The sequence below is a fragment of the Pelodiscus sinensis genome, chromosome 1, assembly GCF_052426305.1.
Source record: "Pelodiscus sinensis isolate ZL-2025 chromosome 1, ASM5242630v1, whole genome shotgun sequence".
Lineage (NCBI taxonomy): Eukaryota > Metazoa > Chordata > Testudines > Trionychidae > Pelodiscus > Pelodiscus sinensis.
In genome coordinates, this window is record NC_143052.1 from 274886547 (window position 1) to 274908605 (window position 22059).

At 37.5% G+C, this 22059-nt stretch overlaps 1 protein-coding gene across 7 annotated transcripts in view; it reads left to right on the forward strand.

Annotated features, from left to right (window-relative positions):
• Positions 1-22059, forward strand: part of DACH1 (dachshund family transcription factor 1) — a 486010-nt gene that overhangs the window by 300606 nt on the left and 163345 nt on the right. For 4 of the 7 annotated variants that reach the window (XM_075918909.2, XM_075918912.2, XM_075918907.2 and 1 more), the window contains 2 exons: positions 18031-18186; positions 18696-18868. In XM_075918909.2, coding sequence (XP_075775024.2) covers positions 18031-18186; positions 18696-18868 — 329 coding nt within the window. The remainder of the gene's footprint in view (positions 1-18030; positions 18187-18695; positions 18869-22059) is intronic. The other 3 variants (XM_075918913.2, XM_075918910.2, XM_075918911.2) reach the window with 1 other exon arrangement.

A 22059-nucleotide genomic window follows, 5' to 3' on the forward strand; every position in this document is an offset into this window, starting at 1 on the left:
AATGAGAAAGGTGGCTTTCAACTTCCTTTCTGCCTCACAGATGTTGAGCTGTTCTGGAATAATTTAGAGCAGCCTCAAGGGATACTCTGATTTATAGCGACCTTACTAGGCTGCCTTGGATATGCTTCTGCAAGAATGGCTCTGGTTATTTTTCCTTTTGCCCTCTATATAGCGCTTGGATAATACAACAGTATTGCCATGGTTTCTTTTAGGAGAAATTCACCTAAAGCTGCTCAGAGGTCTTATGGCCTCTCTATTCTGCTCCAGTGGCTTAGAAGGGCCACGGCAGTAGCTAGAGTTTGATTTTGTGCTTTAATATGGTTGACTCATGTCTTCTATTTATGCTACGTCTAGACTGGAAAGATAAGTCAGAAAAAGATACGCAAATTGTGGTTCATAATTTATGTAACTTCTTCCGCTTTTCTGTCGAAAGAGGCTTTTCTGAAATTTGGTGCGTCTTCCTGGTGCTGAATTTTGGAAAAACCTGCTCTTTTGACACATCCCTTCTTCCTTGTAGAATGAGGTTTACAGGATGGCAAAAGAGCACACCCTCTTTTTCAAAAATCTTTTTGATAAAGCACATGCATTCCTTCCAGAGGTATCCTGGAAAATAACTGCTTATTTTTTGGAGGAGTACAGGATCTTTCGAAAAAGGGTTGGGTTTTTTTTTGAAAAAATCGTGTCTAGATGGTGGTTTAACCCTTTTCAAAAGAACGCGCAGCCGCCATTATGCAAATGAAGCGTGGGAAATTCAAATCCCGGTTTCATTTGCAATTTCGATCCGTCTAATTTACATCCCTCTTTTGAAAAAGGGATTTAGCCTAGACACGCCCCAACTGACAATGTGTGTATTGCATCTCACATTGGTGGCTGATCAACATAGAGGATAACAGCCTACTATTGCTATGTTCTGTTGTGGTTTCACCATTTGAGTGAATTTTAGGAGAGAGTCTCTCTATTCCTTGATCTGCTATGTATTTTCAATGAGATGTTGGGCGTGTCTATAGGAATGTATACACACAAGAGAACAAAGTTACAATTTTACAAGCAACTGTAATTGGACATTTCCTTTTTTTTTTTTTTTTGGTATGCTTGAATTTGCAATCTTAATCTTGTTTTTTTTTAATTTAGGTATTTTATATAATCTACCATCTGTCCCATTCCAATCCCCAAGCAAAAAAACTGTTGATTTTACTTTTTTTGTGGTTAAGTCTAACTCTCAAGCAAATTAGATGCAAAATTCCTGCCCATTTATATGGGAGCTGGATCAAATCCATCATCAGAAAAACTGGCATTGACTTTTAAATTTGACCTAATATAATTTAAAACCATATAGTTATATAATTAGTTTATAGAAATACAATGACTTAGAAGCATCAACAGTGTTTGTTTTCATTAGTATTTGGTCAAAGTAATTATGTGAACAGATCCTAGACCCATTCAGGGAAATATATTTTGAAACAGGATATTGAAAATAAAGTCCATAGGACAACAAAAGTCACTTTCCCTGATGATGTCAGCATTTGTGTGCTATGATAAAGCAGAGCTCTTTTCATGATAAAGATAAATTTATATCCAAATCTTTAATAACAAACAAAACTGTTGTTAGCTTTTCACATGACAGTCAAAGAGCCTCTTTGTAACTTGTCTTGAAGACTTGATTGTTAGGAATGAAAGTTATGTTCTGTACAAAAATTAATCACTCAAGTTATTACATATGGTGTACTCTGTATTCCAGAGTCAAGTCTTTATACTAAAAGCTTTGAACAGTTCCTCCGGTACCTACCAAATGCTGTAATTGATACAGAATCATTGCTATACAACAGCTGCAATAACAAGGTGCTGCTGCTGTTACTTTAATCTACCTTTCTTTCTGCCAGTTTATTATGTTTTGAATTTATTCTTTTGTAGATCTGTGTGCTATCTTTCTTATGGAAATTAATCTTTTTAGAAGATTTGTATTCTCATTTTCAAACACTAATACATTCATTCAAGTATCCCATTATTCAGAACCAGCTGGCTTTTTATCTAGTGATATTTACTTCAAAAAGCCAAGTTAAATGGTATCATAGATTAATTCTCAGGGCACAGGAAAGCTTTTTTAGAGAAAAAGAGATTTGGTAATTACTAAGAATATTACAATAAAATCACAGGACATGTCAAAAATGTGTTATATAATCTATCATAATAGGAAACTTCAAAAAAAAAAGTTAATGCAGTGAATCAAATATGGTATGTGGTATCAGTATATGATTCTTTTCAATCCAATGTTGTATAATGATGCTAAGATTTTTAGTTATGTATTTTCTTCTTCGCAGTGAGCACAGAAACTTTAAAAAGGGCATTATCCACTACCATTTCTTACATAAATCAAACTGGAAATAAGACACATTTTACAATTCAATTTAAGATCCCACTGAGACAATAATGTTGCAAGCTGTGCATTTTGCAAAGTAATATAGTAATGTCTAGTTTGCATTTTTGAAAAACCAAATTAATCACACTTTATTGAATATGTTGAAGCAAACCTAAAATTCATCTATTATTAAAAAAAGACTTGTGCAACAAACACAAACTATATTTTATACATAAAGGACAAACTCATTTATTCATTAGGATAAAACACTTGGAGTTTGCATTTTGTAACTATAAAAGATATTACATTTGCTATCTGTACTCCTTTTTGAATTTTTAAAGCATTCTGTTCAGAACAAGCTGCTTAAAAAATGTTCAAATACTTTAACATGGTGTCAGATTTGAAGGTTGCTTGGGGAATCTCTGTGGAAATCAAGAGAGAACTGAATTTTTTAAACTTTGTATCATCTAAAAGATTAAAGTTAATAATAAACCATTCCCCAAATAAATCTATTGTACAAATTAGAAAATGTTGCCTATAGTCTATTAATACAGGAGTAATAAAATAGGTTCATAATAATCTGCACTCCATTTTGGGTCAGTAAGTCTTTTTTGAGACAGGGCTGAGTGTCTTAGGACTAAGCATTAAGTAAATATATATAACAGATCCCTGAGTGTGAAATCTTGGCCTTGCTGAAGTCAGTAGTAAGATTTCAATTAACTTCAGTGAAGTCAGGATTTCAACCTTAAGCTTTTAAAAAGGGATCAGTATTTTGAGAATGAATTATGAATCCTGTAGGTGTGTTGTGACAGTAGGGCCTCCAAATTTACCAAAATGGTGAGATCACCTGTAAAAAGTATGTGAATGTTCATAAAATGACAGAATAACTTTAATAAAAAGGGATGGGAAATGGTACAAAAGGGAAGCAGAATAACTAAGTAGCTCTAGGTAAAAAGGCAAGTAGATATAATTGAAAGACAGAGTTGAAATTCTACTTATTAAAAACGGGCAGGAGAGCTAACAGCCTCACCAAGCCCCTGGACAAGGTAGAGGGACACCCAGCTCTAAACCCCTGGGAAATTGGGTGGAAGGGGTGGTGCACAGGCACAGTTAACCCTCAGCTCTGTCAGGACTGTGGTGCTTAACCCCTTAGCCCTTAGTTCCATGCTGTGATCTGGTGGAAATTTAAAGGGCCCTGGGCTACAGGAGCTGCTGCAGTTTCCCCTTTTGCTCTCTCCCCCCTGCCCCATGTTGATGGGCATGAAAATAAGAGATGTGGAGCCAGACGTTCATGAGCCAAAACCAATATGTCAGATATTAGGCTTAATTGGTGAACAAAACCATGAGGGTCTGAGCCGTTTCTCTCATACAACAGGGCTAAAAGCCTCACCGGACCCCTAGGCTGCAGGGGGTGGGGAGACCTTGCTCCACATCCCTAGAGGGGGGGCAGGGCCTCAGGCAGAAGGAATGGAGCTGGGGGCTGTTGGCCTTCAGGAACACTCAGAACATGGCATGCTCCTCTCCCCCCAGCCCTCTGTGTTGCCTGGATTATGCCACATAGTGCTCCGGCAGCAATTTAAAGGGCTGGGGTTCTGGCCACTGCTGCTGCTGAAATAGTGGTGGTGGCAGCTGGGAGCTCCAGGCCCTTTTGTATTGATGGTCCCTGAGGCAATTGACCCCATTTACCCCCAGTCCACGGGTCTGCCCCTATCACTCCTTTTCTGCATCCTTAAAGAGGCTTGTGTGAGGTGGAACATTCTTCAGTACATAACTAGGAAGTTCATTTGGGAAAAAAGCAAGGGATCCCTTTTCATTAGGTACAAGTACATAATTCAGAATTGAAAAACTGTTCCAAAATTATCTGAAAAAATCAGACACAACAGTTATATTTCTTTTTTTCTGCAGCAACACAGAAAGTCATAGCAGTTTACAAATACTGTAGTTCAAGGTCCATGCCATAAGGAACGTACAATCTAAAATTAACATTGCTGCTGTTCTTTACTTAAACAGTGTGCATTATAAAATTTCACTGACCTTGGCAGCATTACAGTCACATTTTATTTTATATAGGAATGAACAATTGTTAGCAAATTTGCCAGCATATTAGTCATAAACTGGCTTTCCCATAATATTGTACACGCAAATCTATTTCTGCCTTTATTTTCCTCTCTGAATGTGTTTATGAACTGTGGTTTGTACAAAAAATATTATCTGTGCTTTGCACACAAGGTCTTGGGATAATCTTAAGTTCTTTGCCTAAAGGAGAGCAAAGTTTGCTTCCTCTGTGTACTCTGTAAGGGGAAGTGAGGAAGTGGAGCCATGGTGGTTAAGGCATGGTGAGAATCAAGCTCTACCATCCCTAGGAAATGCTAAGCAAGGGCTGTTACTTCTGCACTGCTCTTGTTGTAGACCGGTGGCTAAATGCCTAATTGTCATAACTTCAGCAGTTCCTTTTGCAAGTTTGAAAAGACTCATTTACGGCTATATTTGAAAAAGAGACTGATGTGGAAAACATACTAGGCCATGGTTCTGAAGTTAGCACTGAGCATACAGTCAGATTTATTTGTCCTGTGAGCCTATTAAATTTCATAAGCAAACCCAGGTCGATATTTATATGGCAGACCTGTATGCTGAGTGAAGTGATGTTGGTTGGCATTAGTTTATTTAGGATCCTTTTTTTGATGAATAGCTACTAAATTAACGGAAAAAAAGTAATCTACTGGAGCAGAAGAGGCCAGAGGACAAAATTGCTGACCTTAAAAGATAAGATAAGATAAGAGAGTCTGTCTTAACCTGTGGAGGAGAAAAAAGCCAGTGTAGGAGCTTCTCTGGGCATGAGAATCTAGAGCACAGTATCCCTACCTAGAAGATTAGGAGACTTCTTAATTCCATCTGCTGCCTTGAGGCTCTGTGGGGTTCGTCTAATAAGATTGTTTGTCTTCAAGTGTACTATTGGTGAGAACTGGTAGCATAGACTATATTGTTGAGTTCACTGAGGACAGGTGCCTTCAGAAATAAAAATGAGGGGATGTTTTATTTGGAAGAAAAAGCCAACTGTATTCAGAAAATATTTTTTTTAAAGTGAAATCAAAGAAACTGACAGACTGTGAACTAAACTCAGATGCTAAATCACTGTACTATTATGTTCTATTTCAACTGCCTTGGGGTGGAGATTTCATTTGTATCTGTAAAGTATCTAACTACTTAACTAATAGTACCTTATTATGGAATTGGGACTCATTTTGTTATTGGAGGTACCATTTTTCAGAAGTAAGTTAAAACTGAGGTCCTGACCCAGTCACTTAAATCATTAAATGTCTGATCTTTTACTCACTGATGTCAATGAAAAGACAGGTTGATTCTTCTGGATTATGGATTAGGTTGTAAATCTCACAACACTTTTTATAAGAAAAGCAGCTTTAATCCCAGTTTTTCACCAGAATTCTGATACAAAACATTAGAGTTTTCTCTCGGTACATTGCCATGCATTTTAAATTCAAAATAGTATACAGTTCAGTTCAAGCCAATACTTTCTTTTGCCACACAACAAAGTGTTGCAAGGTGTAAAAAGAAGACAGGTGTGCTCTAAACAGCTGTGTAATACTCTGCTGAACTATTGTGTTCATTGAATTCCAGTGGAATGTGAAGTGGTCCATAGATCCCTTTCTTACTTCAAAGATGTTAGTTTTTATCAAGTGCTTTTGGGACTATTGGATGAAAAGTACTAGATATTTATGTAAGTGTTATTACTAATATATTAGAAGTTGATTTGGGGCAGAAAAGATTAAATAGAAACAGTAATAAGAAGCACAAATAAGTAATTGGAAACATATCTGTACTGAATCTCAGTGTGAAAATGGTGATGTTGATATTTACAGAAGCACAAACTGCAAAAAGCATAGTCTCATACACATGTCTTTATATATTACTAAGTTACATTGCTCAGTGTGCATGGAATAAACTCGTATGAGTGAGAGAGGCTACAGTTTTTTGCATCCCTGAAATATGAAATCTCAGTTCAGAAAACAAGACATCATGTAAGCACAATAATACTAGTTGCAGCCATCCAGATGCAATAGTTGAAGAGTCAACGAACCTTGATTTAGGTTTTCTTTTCTCCTTCATATTATTAAATACCAATCATCTTTCATGAGGAGGGGTATGTCTACACTACCCTCCTAGTTCGAACTAGGAGGGTAATGTAGGCATACCGCACTTGCTAATGAAGCCCGGGATTTGAATTTCCCGGGCTTCATTAGCATAAGCGGGGAGCCGCCATTTTTAAATCCACGCTGCTTCGAACCCCGTGTAGCGTGAAACGAGGAGTACCGGTAGTTCGGAATAGGCACCCTAGTCCGAACTACCTAGTTCGAGCCCCGTGTAGCCGCGCTACACGGGGTTCGAAGCAGCGGGGATTTAAAAATGGCGGCTCCCCGCTTATGCTAATGAAGCCCGGGAAATTCAAATCCCGGGCTTCATTAGCAAGTGCGGTATGCCTACATTACCCTCCTAGTTCGAACTAGCGGGGTAGTGTAGACATACCCGAGATTATTTGAATAGAGGGATGTAATGCAAAGAGAAGTCAACAGAAACATGTCATTATGGACACATAATTAATATGTTGTCATCCTCTAATACTTTAGCTTTGTAAGTGTATTATTCATGTATATAAAAGGTGAGACATAGTTACTGCTTCCATGTATATTACAACTTAGCTACAGTATTTATACTATTGTTGATATCATGGCTATGACTTAAGGTGCGTCTACACTGCACCCTTAGTCCAAAATAAGATACACAATTTGTGCTATGCAAATAGCATATCTTATTTTGATTCTATTTTGAAATAGACCATTTTGAAATTTTGGGCATCTACAGAGTGCCAAATTTTGAAATACTAATTCGAGACATTCCTTATCCCTCAAGGAACAAGGTTTCCAGGGATGATGAAATAGTGTGTCCGCTATATTTCAAAATAGAGGATGCATTCAAAAGACGCAGGATAGCTATTTCGGGATACCAATGGTATCTTAACCCTTTGGTATCTCGAAATAGCCTTTCAGTGTAGACATACCCTTAGAAACAGCAAAGGAATTCTTGATGAATGATTCCATTTAACTGATATAACATTTGTGAGCTCGGGGTTACTGGCATATATTGAATATATTTAAAATAATCTTATTAGTAAGCCAGTGGATGGCAGTTTGTTCTATGAATATTACACACAAATAAAAATCTATGTTAAAATAATGTTAAGGTTGTACATTCAAGCATCCAGGATTTAGAAAATGGCAGAAATGTTTTCCAATTAAAACTTAAATTAAAACCTTTGTGCACCTATGCTTTATTCTTATTTTCAGAGTACCATGCTATTTTTGTCCACAAGTCATCCTAATTTAGTGCACCGTATAGGTGTTGCCCAGTGATGGGTAGTTATTTGGTATTTCTTTCTATTCTTCTCACTCAGGGTGCGTCTACACTGCATCGTTATTCCAGAATAACAGTTGTTATTCCGGAAAAAGCAATTCTAGTGTCCACACAGCAATTGCGTTATGTCAAAGAAAATCAAAATAATGGAGGGATTTTTCCGACATTGGTAAACCTCATTTCTTGAGGAATAAAGCCTCTTCTAAAAAAGCTCATTTGGAAAAGGGTGTGTGTGGATATTCCACTGGTGCTATGTTGAAATAGCTCCTCACCAGGGCCATTTTAAGTTATTCCTTCCCAGTGCCTCCTGGGGCTCTAAATAGAGGGGAGCCTGCCTCAGAATAATTTTGAGGCTTCCCTGTAGTGGACACTCTGTTTCGAAATAATCTATTCTGCAATAAGCTTGCAGTGTAGATGCACCCACAGGGAGTAGCTCTTACTTACAAAACCCTATCTAAATCCTTTACTCAGTAGAGACATTAATTTTTCTCATGAGCTTCTCTATAATGCTAAGATAATATAGCGCTGAGTGCTTTATACATATTTATACACTAGAAGATTTACCCCACATGCTTGGGTCCTTAACTCAAATAGATTCTGTTTTTCTTCATTTAAATCATTGTTCTGGGTGGAGCTGGAGATGAGGGGTTCAGTATGCAGACTGCTGGGAGAGAGAGGACAACCACAGTCATGTCTCTGACTGCAACAGCTTGGGGCCGGGTGAGAAATGCTTGTCCATGGCCACTGCAGCAGGCACAACAGACAAACAAACAAACTCCCTGAAATATGTATGTAATAGATAACTGTCCCTTTGTCCAGACATGCCCCCTGCTGGCCCAGTGGTGTTATAGTTGTCCTGGTCCTCATCTCTAGCCCCTTGCTGGCCCCGCTGTGGTCATTATATAATTTAACTGTCCCTCTTAATAGTCCCCTCCATTTACATTTTATGAGAAGCAATCAAATTCCAGACACATCCCATTGCCCTGGCACAACCAAAACCTTACCTTGCTTTAAGATATGATAAGAGAAAGTTGCATACCAATTTGGTGATCCTAGATCTTGCTGTTTAGAAGGAGTTCTTGAACAGGCACACAGATGGATGGACACACAGACCGACAGACAAACTCTTTAATATATAAAGTAGATTTACCTACACAGTACCCTTCTGCAGTAATACAATGGTATTGTATTCCAATTTTACAGATTGGGAACTGTGGAAAAAGTAATATATGATCACATAATTAAAGACTGTATTGTAATGGATATCTACAAGGATGCCGAATTAAGGTTGCATAGAAAAATCTGGTCTAGGAAAACTACTTTTATAGACATAAGAGCTGTGTCTAGACTGGCAAGTTTTTCCGCAAAATCATCTGCTTTTGCAGAAAAACTTGCCAGCTGTCTACACTGGCCGCTTGAATTTCCGGAAAAGCACTGACAATCTCATGTAAGATCGTCAGTGCTTTTCTGGAAATACTATGCTGCTCCCATTCAGGCAAAAGTCTTTTTATGAAAGACTTTTGCGCAAAAGGGCCAGTGTAGACAGCACAGTACTGTTTTCCGTAAAAAAGCCCCGATCGCGAAAATGGCAATCGGGGCTTTTTTGCAGAAAACCGCGTCTAGATTGGCCACGGATGCTTTTCTGAAAAAAATGCTTTTGCGGAAAAGCATCCTGCCAATCTAGACGTGCTTTTACGAAAATCATGCCAGTGTATACGTAGCCAAGTTGTTTAGTGACATGCCTTTGGGTATAGAAGTTCTGCACCCTATAAACCTTTGTAAGTTTTCTTTTTGTTTAGGTTTAGTGACTCTTGCATTATTTTGGGCTTCTAGGATTAGGTAGAGTGTAGAGGATAGAATAAAGGTCACAACAATTTCTAAAGCAAATACTGAAGGAAAAAAAAGTCATGAAATAGGTCTGTCAACAGACAAATTGTCTGGCCTATGGTGGAAGAAGTGTCTGTGAGTCCCTGGAAGAGAAACGTGTTCAGAGCAGGTAATTCCATAATCATTTCAATTGCTTGGAAGACTTTCATCAGCCCTGTCCCTTATCCTTCTTGGTCACCACCCAACCCAGTGCTGGGATGTCACTGCCTTTTCCTCAAACGAGGATTAAGGAGGAGGTGGTGGTGGCTAGTAAGTCTTGGGAGATCACCCCTCTAACTTGTCACTGTTTCTGCTCCTTTAAAGAAAACGTCCTTTAAATGCTGTACTAGTATATATACATCTTCCATGTGGAGTAAATGCTCTAGGTATCCACCCCATGTTTACATAATTAGTTGCAGCGTATAGCCTAACTTCCATTTCATGTTTGACCCAACTAAGCTCCCAAAGCCACTGTGGTGAAGGCAAAAAAACCATGAACAACCAAACCCTAAAATACCCCACAAAACCCAAACAAACACACTTCACTTTAGCCAGCCTTGTGGTAAGGGAAAACTTCTTTCCACCCTGTCTTTCCCCAAAAAAGAAGTGACTTGCACAATGCCCTCAGCAAATCCTGACAGCTCCCAGTATTTCACCACTTCCAATCTAAGAGGGTGCGTGCTGTGCTATCTGGTCTAGATAAAAAAGGGCTTTCTCTTCTGGTCACCAGATGGGAGTGATGGACCAGTGTCCCCACACTGACCTAGAGTTGGTCAACAGTCTCCCAGAATCAGCATCCATATCCCAGTAACTATTAAAAGCAATCCAGGAGATTTTAATAGGCCAAAGTCTGGGAGATAGAGTGAGACAGGGCCTCCCTGGGTAAGGGCAGGGATGGGGTAGGGGGTGTTTGATTTGTTCCATTAAAAAGTGGGCAACCCTACACTGACCTGATCTTCAGCTGCAGCAGATACTTACTCCTTTAGTTCTCTGGCTCTTAAAAGGTGCTCATGATTTTTTTTCCCGTCAACAAGCTAGACAAGAGCCTGATCTGCTTAATGTGTGGTGAGATGTTATTTCATGACATGTTATTTCATCTCTGATATGAGTAGATTTGTGAAAAGCAAGAAAAATCAAGTTGCTGATGAAATTTGCTTTAAAATCTTAGCCTGATTTTGAAAAAGCCTGACTATCTGGAATGATCTAATTATTATAGCTTTTCATACTGGGCACACATGACAGAAAACACCCTTTGCGATATTTAAGGATGTGGTAGATACTTCTGATCTTTTTCATTTAACTGGAATATGCTAGCTGAATACAGAGCAAGAGGTGTGAAAGATTAGTAGTGAAACTGTCAATGGACAAATTAAAAGTAACAAAATTTGACAATAAAATAAAGATAAAAGATCAAATGAGAAAAACAAGAACATTTTCTTATTGTGTTGTCTACGTGACCAGAAATTAAATCTAATACCATCACATTGTCAAAAAAGACAAAAACATGCACTCAGTGTTAGGATCTTTGATTCTGGCAAACTTTAGGTGCTTATAACCGACTTGCTGAGTTTTATTAGTATTTAAGAATCAGGCAACTTAAAACTGCACTCTGTGGAGTCTGTAAGAGAAGATAAAGGGCTAGCATAGAATCTATATTCAAAAAAATAGGTTGAAAGGTCAGAGGTGTAAAAAATTTCACATTTTCAGTTTTGCAATCCTGTTTTTGCTTTTCATAACCTTGTCCTTTGGAGAAATAACACATATTTCAGGACAGACGATGGAAGGCAGGTGTTTATGATGTTGTTTTGAAGCAGAAAGAGTTGAGCAGATATTTTTCATTAACATTAGTATGACAAAAGACTGTCTATGATATGCCAATTGATTTCATTTTCTGCCAAGAAAGTGTTCACTGATGTAGTTGAAGTGTGGCAGTCTACACATTACTCTTTTGATATTAAATTTTCAAGTTATTGTACCCCAGAATCCTCTGAAGAATTAGTATTACCTTACAAAAAATAAGAATCCAGAGTTGCATTGACCAGCAGAGCTCAAAAAGATGTCATACAGAGAATGCTATTCCAACACTGGCTTTGATAGTCTTTTTAAAGCACCTAATTCTCCATGTTGGCAGTTAATAGTGGCTGCATGTCAAGACAGTACATTTAGGATGCATCTACACAGCAGGGCTTAACTTGAAATGATCTACGCAAATTGAGCTACGTCAATTGTGTAGCTTATTTAGAAATTTGGGAGCATTTAGAGAACACTTATTTCGAAGTAGAGCACTCTTCCTCTGACTTCCCTTACTCCTCATACAATGAGGGCTACATGAGTCAGAGTAAGAAGTCCTCCAGCTTGACAGTATTTCGACATTATTTTGCAATAACTGCCTGCTGTGTAGATGCAGACTAAGTTATTTTGAAATAAAGCTAGTTATTTTGAAATAATGTTGCTGTGTAGATCTACTCTCATTTCTAACTTTCCTCCTTGGAGTCAATATGGTTAGATGTGTATAAGAGAGCTGAAAATTTGGTCCTTACACTACTGTGACAGCTAATAGATGTCTGTCTTGAATATGGTGTCCTAAAAGCAAGGCTATTTTTTTCCAGTGGTAGTGTTGTATGTTTAATTTTATGTATTTAAATTTGCACTTTCCTAATGATCTTACATAGAAATTACAGTAGAATTAATAGTTTAGCAGTGGCACACTGAATGCTTATCCATGATTTGTGGCAGATTTCAGCACAGTTCGGTGCTGTTCGGTGAAAAGCAGTGTTCCCCTTTTCATTGGTGTTTCCTGTTTGAGATTAAGCTTAATTGGTTAGTCTGTTTGCTCTTGAATGAGCTGTTGGAAGTTTAATTTTCACTTACTAGTAGTTGAATTTGTGTAAGAATCTCACATTCTTTCATAGAATGATTAATTTGGGTGCACAGATGGCTTACTGTATATATAGTCATTACTTGTCTTTCATTGCTAAGACAAACCTATATGATAACAATTAAGATAAAGAATGAAGAAACAGACATGAGTAAAACCAGATTCTTTTTATGTTAGTATGATTGTCTGTACTAAAACAGCCATATGTGAGATTAAATGTTCTCTTAGCTGTCCAGTTGTGTGAGAGTGTGTGTGGGGGGGGGGGGGGGGGGAAGAGGAGGACGGGGAGAATGTTTGTGTTTTGGAGAACAATCACATTGTCATATTTATATCGTTTGCTACTCTACTAGTGTTCTGAAGAGAAGGTGGTATGCCCATAAGCTTGGGAGATAAAGCTTGGCATCTTTTGGTAAGAAATGTATAGTTTTCTTTTGGGCAATCTGAGAGCATAAGCCTGATCACCCCTCTCTCTCTCTCTCTCTCTCTCTCTCTCTCTCTCTGTCTCTCTCTCTCTCTCTCTCTCTCTCACACACACACACACACACAAAACTGGGCAAAAGTGGGTAGCTTTGTAAGAAAAAGAAATTTCTACCTGGGGAAAAATATCATTGTGCAATATGCTCCACAGGAATCTGAGACTACATTTTTCCCCATCCCGTAGTATTTGCTTCCTTGAAAATATTGGACATTTATATAGTGTCAGTAGTGACAGTAATGATGTTACGGTTGTTTAATTCCAATGATATGGGACAAAATAAATGATATTGGAATCTGATTATCTCTTTACTGATACTGATGTAATAATCATATAATAATTACAATTGAATTATACTTTACTCTATATGGCACCTTTATCTAAAGATCTCAGCATGCTTTACAGAGATGCACTCTCACAAAGCACGTGAGTGATGCATAAAGATTTATAGCCAACTTCAGTAGGTTAAACTATATCACACATAAATACAGTATCATATATAACAGTGAATCAGAAACTAAAGAAGATGAACCAAATATTTAATTTGGATAAAATTACCAACTTTTAACATACAGATTATAAGGAGTTTCCAGTGAACATATAGTTTTGCAGGAATGAAAGACTCAGATAAATGATCCAATATTGCTGATGTAGAATACTTGGTTTGGTGATTGCTTGTTGACAAGAAATAGTCTGTATCAGGAAACATGGTCTTGTGTTGGGATTACCAGTATAAAATAGGAAGAAGGTTTATTTTTCTTATTGACTTTGTGATAGGCTTCTTCTGCCCCCACCCTACTGCATATACCTTATGCTTTTGATATAATCTAACAGTGAAGATGTACAGTCAGAATTATATTCACACATTATCATCCCTACAGAGACAAGGGACAGAAACAAATAATTCAACCATCAGCTAAGTTATATTTTAAGCATTTTTTACATGTAGCTGCTTTATTATACAGTTATAGCTTGTTGTACAATTACAATTTGGGGAAAAGGTGAACCTCTGGGAATTCTGTGCTGAAATGTAAGTATGTAATGGTCAGTGTTCCAGATCAACCAAGAACAACCTCTTTTTTGCTCTGTCAGTCAAAAGGAACATGTTCTGGGAACCTGAAACATTCTGAACCCAGGTTTCAATGTGGTCATCTTCTTTAAGAACTCATATTCCACATTGAATGCTTATGTTGACACTTGGGCACATTAACAGGAATATTGTGAGCAAAACACAAGAAGAAATTCTTCCCTTCCACTCTGCACTGATTGTGAGAGTATTGTTTCCAGTCTGGGCACCACATTTCAAGAAAGATGTGGAAAAATTGGAGAAGGTCCAGAGAAGAGCAACAAAAATGATTAAATGTCTAGAAAACATGAGCTATGAGGGAAGACTGAAAGAATTGGGTTAGTTTAGATTGGAAAAGAGAAGACCAAGAGGGGACATGATAGCAGTTTTTGAGTATCTGAAAGGATGTTACAAGGAGGAGGGAGAAAAATTGTTCTGCTTGGCCTCCGGCAATAGGACAAGAAGCAATGGGATTAAACTGCAGCAAGGGAGGTTTAGGTTGGACACTAGGAAAAACTTCCTGTCAGGGTTGAAGCACTGGAATAAATTGCCTGTAGAGATTGTTGAATCTCCATCATTGGATATATATAAGAGCAGGCTAGAAAGACATCTATAAGGGATAATCTAGATGGTGCTTGGCTCTGCCATGAGGGCAGATGCCTGTATTTGATGACTTCTTGAGGTCCCTTCCAGTTCTAGTGCTTTACGATTCTATGAAAATGGTAAGTGGCTGCAAAAGAGGCAGTGCTCATGTCTGGGACTTACATACCTAAAATTCTGCATCCACATTTCTGCATTGGTTTATCTGTGGAGAAAAGCTCTGAAAATGCTACTCTATGGTCAGTGCAGTGCCACATCAATTGAAATGCAGCTTAAAATGCAATGTGGAGCTTTCAGTTGTCGCTTCACAAAGTATTATGCTGAATCTGGACATTTGCATAATTTAATTAATTATGCCACTAAAAACTGATTTTCTCTCAATTTAAAGCAAACTGCTTTTATAAGAGTGAACTACAGCACCCAGGGATATCAGGTGTCCAAGCTCTTAATCCTATTACAAAGAGTTGACAACTACTGATGGAAACTGGAAAACATGAGCCTTCAGCAGAGCAACAAGTAAGAAGGAAGAAGACAACAGATTTTTAAAGCTTTTTCAAACGACTGTATGGTTTTTAAATCAAATTTTAAAAAGCAACTGAATTGGCAGCTTGCACTTTTCGTGGTTCAGAGAGTGAATTCTCTCTAAGGGCTAACACTTATTTTACTTAGGCATAAATGAAACTAACTATCTTCTCTGAGAGGAAAGCTGTTGAGCTTAACTCTCCTAACTAAAGTGCAGCAAATGGCCTATGTTTGCTATTTGTATCTATACCTGTCCACTTTCAGATGTTTAAGAGTGCAAGATGCTGTACCTTATAAGTGGTTTCTAATGTTATGGGTTAGAAACTGGCTATGAGTAATTTTTATTGTAAACTAATATTGTCAAACAATCTCAAATTCTAAGTTTCAAAGTGTCAGTCACAAACTAAGCACTAGCTTTAATAGTAGTGTCTTCTTTCTTTCATAACAGTATTGGGTTTTGATGAAACTGAAAACAATTGGGTACATGAAGGGCTGAGGTATACGGTTCATTCAAATGTAGAAATTCTCAACTTTGACAACAATTGAAATTCCCTAACCAGAAATCTTATGACCGACCTTGCCACATTCTGTGGCATGTTAAGAAACAATATAACAGTTGTAGTTACTTAATAACGATTCCATCCTTAGAGCCCTGTGAGGATACAAAATTTGTATCTGCATCCAATCCATGACCTGCAAACATGGTTTGTGGATATCCACAGATATAAAGCAGATATCCACAGGTTTGCAGGTTTCTATTTATCTACACTTCAAATGCCAGAGCTAGATGGGGCATGATGAAATTGACCCTATCATGATTGACACATCTATGAAATATTGAAAGCTTGCTACCACTTGTTTCACTAATATGATTTCACCTTAACATGCTTGCCTCATTTTTTCCACTTTCCTATGGCAAAGAATACATTTTGTCAAAAATGTATTTTTTCTTAATAAGTTCCCTTCTCTTCTCATCTCTTCTCTTCACTAACAGCTGATTTTGGTGGGGAAGTGGAAAAAATCAGTAAAAAGGATTTTTTGAAAAGTGAACTTGCTGGTAATATCAGAACTTTACATTAAATAGTGACTTAAAACTCAGTCTCACCCATGGTCTGTGTTACTGAACCTGTGCAGAAATATCTGACTTTCCAAACTACATGGTGATATGACTTCCCTTCAGATTTGAGGATCAAGTCCTAAGAATCACCGTGCATTAGCCAGACTGGTCTTAAACTAACTATAAACATTTCATAAAGGTTGTCAGAATTTCTTGTAAAATGATAACGAGGATAAAGATATCTGGTTTAATTGATTCTTTTCATTGCTTAATAAAATTGCTCTGTTTGACTGCTATGAGAATTTGGACTCAATTTTCATTACCTATTCCTGAACAATTTACACTGGGATCTAGCCAGTATTGAGCTAATGAGTTAGAATGTATATTGAACCTTTACTGGTTTGATGAAGTAGCTTGGGAAGGAAAATCATGGCAATAATTGAGTATTTTTCATTATATACTACGTTATATAGCTTTTATAATCAGGTTTTTAATAAATCTAAAGAAATTAAACTGGACATTTACCAACTTCTGTGCTTTTGTCATCTCATGTAAAAGGATTGTTTAAAATGGTTAAGACAAATGCGCTGATCCAACTCCTATCAAAGTTATTGGAAATCTGAGGGTCCTTACTGCTGATGAGATAATAGTAAAAACTGTTATGAAAAGTTGCACAAAATGCATTTTAATATAATCTTTAAAGGTTCAAAATTGGGCAGCATAAGTTACTTACTGAAACCTCCAGTGAGACTCCCCTCCTGCACACATACTTTGCATGGAAGTCACTGGAGCTTTCTGAGTAAGAAGTTCAAGACTATGTAACATATTATATAGTCTCAGTGACATATAGTTTTTTTTAAAGATCTCTTCAGTTTAGGGGTCACTTAAAGTACACTTCCATAATGTAGAAATCAATAACTTATTCATATAAATGAAATACTGATATAATTTTTTAACTGAGTTATTCTGTTTTACTGAGTTATATTGCAGTGTGCTGATGTTCATGGCAGTGAACAATCTGTTTTCTTGGATACATAAAATGCTGTTATGCTCAGTACATATTGGTGCAATTCATTGCTTGCTGTTAGTGGGCTTTCATAAGTGGAAGACCTGCAGGATTAAACTCGTCATTTCTTATATTTAATGGAATGAAATAAAAATTGAATATACAATAATGAAATATGTTGACCATACATAAAAGAGCATTTCTGTTGACGCAACCAGTGAGCAAAAATTTTAATTGCTGTCTAGATTTATTTTAAACCAACACCTAAGAACAAATACGAACATAATTAATATAGCCATAATCAGACAATGCAAACTTTACAAGTTAACACCATCTATCACATATAAAACAAATGGTATATTTCCTTCCAGTTCTACTCATTAAGAATTATGGAAATACAAGTAAAAATATCATTATGGAAAATACTTACTATCGATTAAAATGTATTGTTGATTTCTCATTGAAACTATTCTGTCTTCTAGCCAAGGATTAAGAATTCAAAGTGTATATACCTCTCCAAATGAATCAGCACAATCATAACATCCATAAGTTCATATTTACAAATATAAATTCCAAATGTCACCCTCATCTATCTGAAAAAGGTAGATTTTCTTTCTAGTGACTGCAAACAAAACACCTCCCATCCCCAACCCATACATTACAAATACTAATTTGTCATTCACAAAATGGGTTACATTGGTAGCCTTGCTTGCAAATTCAGACATTGCAAATTTGGAATATTCCTGCATCCAAATAATTTATATTCATTCCCCACAGGCAGCAGTGATGGTTCTTGGGATAAAGAAAAACTTCAGTCTCCCCCCACCCAAGGATCACAGGCCTCTGTTAACCACCCCAGCTTGCCTGGACAGCATAATCTTCCAGTTAGTCATCCTCTCAACCCTCTTCAACAGAACCACCTTCTGCCAAATGGTACGGGTTGACATCTTTCACCAGTAACATCAGTAGTTTTTGAGCTCCTGTCTTTCTATTGTATTTAAATAAATAGGCTGTGCAAAACTTTTAAAAAAGTGGGGGGGGGGGGGATATTGTAATACTTTTAAATATTCAGCAAGAGAAGTAAGGGCTTAAAGAATAAAAACAAATACAGCAAACCTACCATTTAAATAGCTATTAACCTGTTCAGCACTGGCGTGATTATTGCCAAGACACTTTACTACAGGTAAACAAATAACAATTTTTTAACAATGCTATGGTAAAACACTACCATATCAGCAAATGGATCGGAACAAACTAAGATATCTGTTAGCCTCTCCCTGTGCATATAAGACCTCCATAGATACTACAGGATATTACACACATGTATAAAAAGGGAACAGATTCATTTAACTGCTCTGTACTGAAATGTTGGAAGAGTATATTTATGAATGCTTTTGGTTCAAAACCTTTTAATATATTTTGCCCATTTATTTTTTTCTTAGGCCTGGAACTTCCTTTTATGATGATGCCCCATCCCTTAATTCCTGTCAGCCTACCTCCAGCATCTGTCACAATGGCCATGAGTCAGATGAACCACCTTAGTACCATTGCAAACATGGCAGCAGCAGCACAAGTACAGAGTCCCCCCTCCAGAGTCGAAACATCTGTTATTAAGGTAAACATCTAGAAAAATATCTCTTGTACTAAATTAATTTCTTTACAGCCTGGTATCTTATTAATTTAAGTCTGTGTTCATCAGATGTCATAAGGTAAGCAGTCATAAACACAGGGTTTGGTCATTCTTGAAAAAGGATCTGACATGCATCTGACGAAGTGGGTCTTTGCCCACGAAAGCTTATGCTCCTACACTTCAGTTAGTCTATAAGGTGCCACAGGACTCCTCGTCGCTCTTGAAAAAGGAGAGCTCTGAGGAGAATCCACTTTCCATGGAAATTGGTTCTGGGAACTGATTATTACATTGGTAACTGAAAAGTCTGAATACTGAATATTTCAAATTCAGGTGCTCCAGGTCAGCAGTTGGATTTCCCATTTGTGAGATGAGATATAGATACTGACTATTCTTCGTCTAAAATAGTAAACTCTATAAAGCTGGGTGGCTGAGTTACCATGAGTACCATGACCCCCATGAGGGGTGTTGTTTTAGTCTGTGAGGCTTAGATGGAGAATAAAACTGTAACAAATATATTTAAAAATTCTTAACCTCCCCCCAAAAATCTGTATACTGTTCTGTGTCATCATGAACTCCACAGCTAGCATCAGGGGTATCCAAATAAATGAGCTTAGGTTATCTTGTCTTTAAAATCAACAGTTTTTTTAGTCCAGCTGCACTTCTCATTCATTCATTCATTGATGTCTATCTCCCTGACTGCTAAGTATAAGCACTTCCACCCCAACAGCACTTTCTCACTCACTTTCCAAATCCCTACCCTATTTCCAGTTGTATCCCAGCTATTTGGGGAGAGAAACATATTAACAAGATTTTGAGATGTAGCTAATTTTCAGTGCCCCAATTTTTGGTTGCCTACCTTGAGACATCTTACAAACAAATCCTTTTCCCTTGTCACTTAAAAATTATTAGTAATTTTTAAAAATCTTGACCTTTTGTATGTGTGTGTGTGTGTGTGTGTGTGTGTGTTTGGGTTGACCTGCATAACTCACTCCAGAGGAAATCAGCCATCCTATATTCATGCTAATAAAACCTTCATCATAACTGTCAAATTTTGTGTAGCTCCATGTGACATTTTATGCAGATTATTTAATGAGACAATTTGCATAGTTATGTCTAATTTGCATGTAGCTGTATATGCCATCTTTAAAAAAACATGTGAATTTATGTTATTTTTAAAAGTGTCTAAGTGACTTATGGTTAAATTTCCATTTTCAGAAAGGTCTTAAGTCATTTAGGTGCTTTTAAAATGTTGTTCTTATGGCCAGCATGCCTCCACTCTAATTTGGGGGAACCTTCCTTTGCAACTCATAGAGGCAGCTCAGGGTCCATGGACAGCGAAGTCTTAGCCTCTTCTGAATTTGCCAATTTATGCGAAGAGGGGTGTTGAGTTTGTGATGTGGAGACTGCATCTCCTCTCCTTTCAGCTGTACAAAGAATTAATTAATAGGTACAGTTTTTAACCCCAACAGAGTTGAGTTGGAATCATACTGGTAATCTACACAGCAAAAAGACTCTGAGGGCACTAGCAATGTCCTGAGGCATCTCGTTCCCTAATATGTGTTCATATTATAGGAAAGCTTGTATTTGGAAAGATAAATTTATCATATTAAATTCTGATATCTTAGAAACCATACTGTCTTCAGTCTTTGTCAGACAAACCCTGTGATATATAACTCACCTTTCTTTCCCATTAACTAAAATACAGACATAAAAATTATAGCAATGAAACAAATATGAACAGAACATCCAAATTCACTGTTAAACATAGTAGAAAATATATTCAACAGAAGTATGAGGATGCTAGATGAATTTGTGAATATTCTTTCTGGCCCTAATTGGTCATCAAGCAAGTTTGAGCCCACAAGAAAGAAAGAGCACAAACCAGAAGTGTCACATTACTCATCACTCTTTGGGTATGTCTAGACTACAGAGTTTTGTCGACAAACTATACCTGCGTCTACACTACCGCTGAGTTCTGTCGACATAACATCGACAGAACTCAGCAGTTTTGTCGACGCTGGTAAACCTCATTTTACGAGGCATAACGCCTTCTGTCAACAGAGTTCTGTCGACAGAAGGTGTTATTGCATGTAAACTGTCCTTTGCGTCTACACTACCATGTCGACAAAGCAGCTTGCTTTGTCAACAGAACTGGATGTAGTCTAGACACTCTTTGTCGACAGAAGCTTTGTCGACAGTATCTGTCGACAAAACTTCTGTTGACAAAAGCCTGTAGTCTAGACGTACCCTTTGAGTGTGTCAGACTATAGGGGTTTTTTTAAAAAAAGTGGTCTTTTTTCGAAAAAACTTCCCCTGCATCTCGACTGCCGCCGCGTTCTTTTGAAAGTAAATCGAAAGAACACAGCAGTTTTTTCGATAGCGGAAAACCTTGTTTTATGAGGAAGAATGCCTTTTTTCAAAAGTGCACTTTCGAAAAAAGGCAGTATGTAATGCAAACTGTGCTTTTTCGGAAGAGCGCATCCAGACTACCTGGGTGCTCTCTTTAGAAAAAGCAGCTTGCTTTTTCAAAAGTACTGGTTGTAGTCAAGATGTTCTTTTTCGAAAGAGGCTTTTTTGAAAGTATCTTTTGGAAAAGCCTCTTTTGAAAGAGGCTTGCAGTCTAGACGTAGCCTTAATGTACTACTGAAAGATACTTAGATCCTATGGTGATTAAGGTGCTAAAAGAACCTACTTGGAATAGACTACAACTTTCAAATCCTCTGCAATTTCATCTGTAGCATTACAGGTAATATCGATATGGTGTTCTCCTTAATGAGGTTCAGCCCATCGAGCAAAGTTGGGGAACCTTCAGTGCATTGGTTTGTCAGCTTTAAATGCTGGTGGGCCCTCAGATGCTTTATTTACCTGAGCTCTGCAACTCCTATTGTTCTCTTGTTGGCTGGGAACAGTGAATCAGAGCCGCTGGGAGCAGGTGAGTCTGCAGATGTTTAGGTAAACAAGCTATCTGGTAGCCAGTGACTAACCTTGACAAACCATGTGCATTGCGTGGACCGGCAGATCTCCACCCCACCATAGAGGGAGACATCACACACATATTGTCAGTGGTTCACACAATCATTTTTAAATCAACACGAGAATGTTGGGAGTCAGGATTCCTCTATTCACTTGCTAGCTCTGGGAATAGAATAGAATCTAGGGTAGTCAAGTGTGGTCTA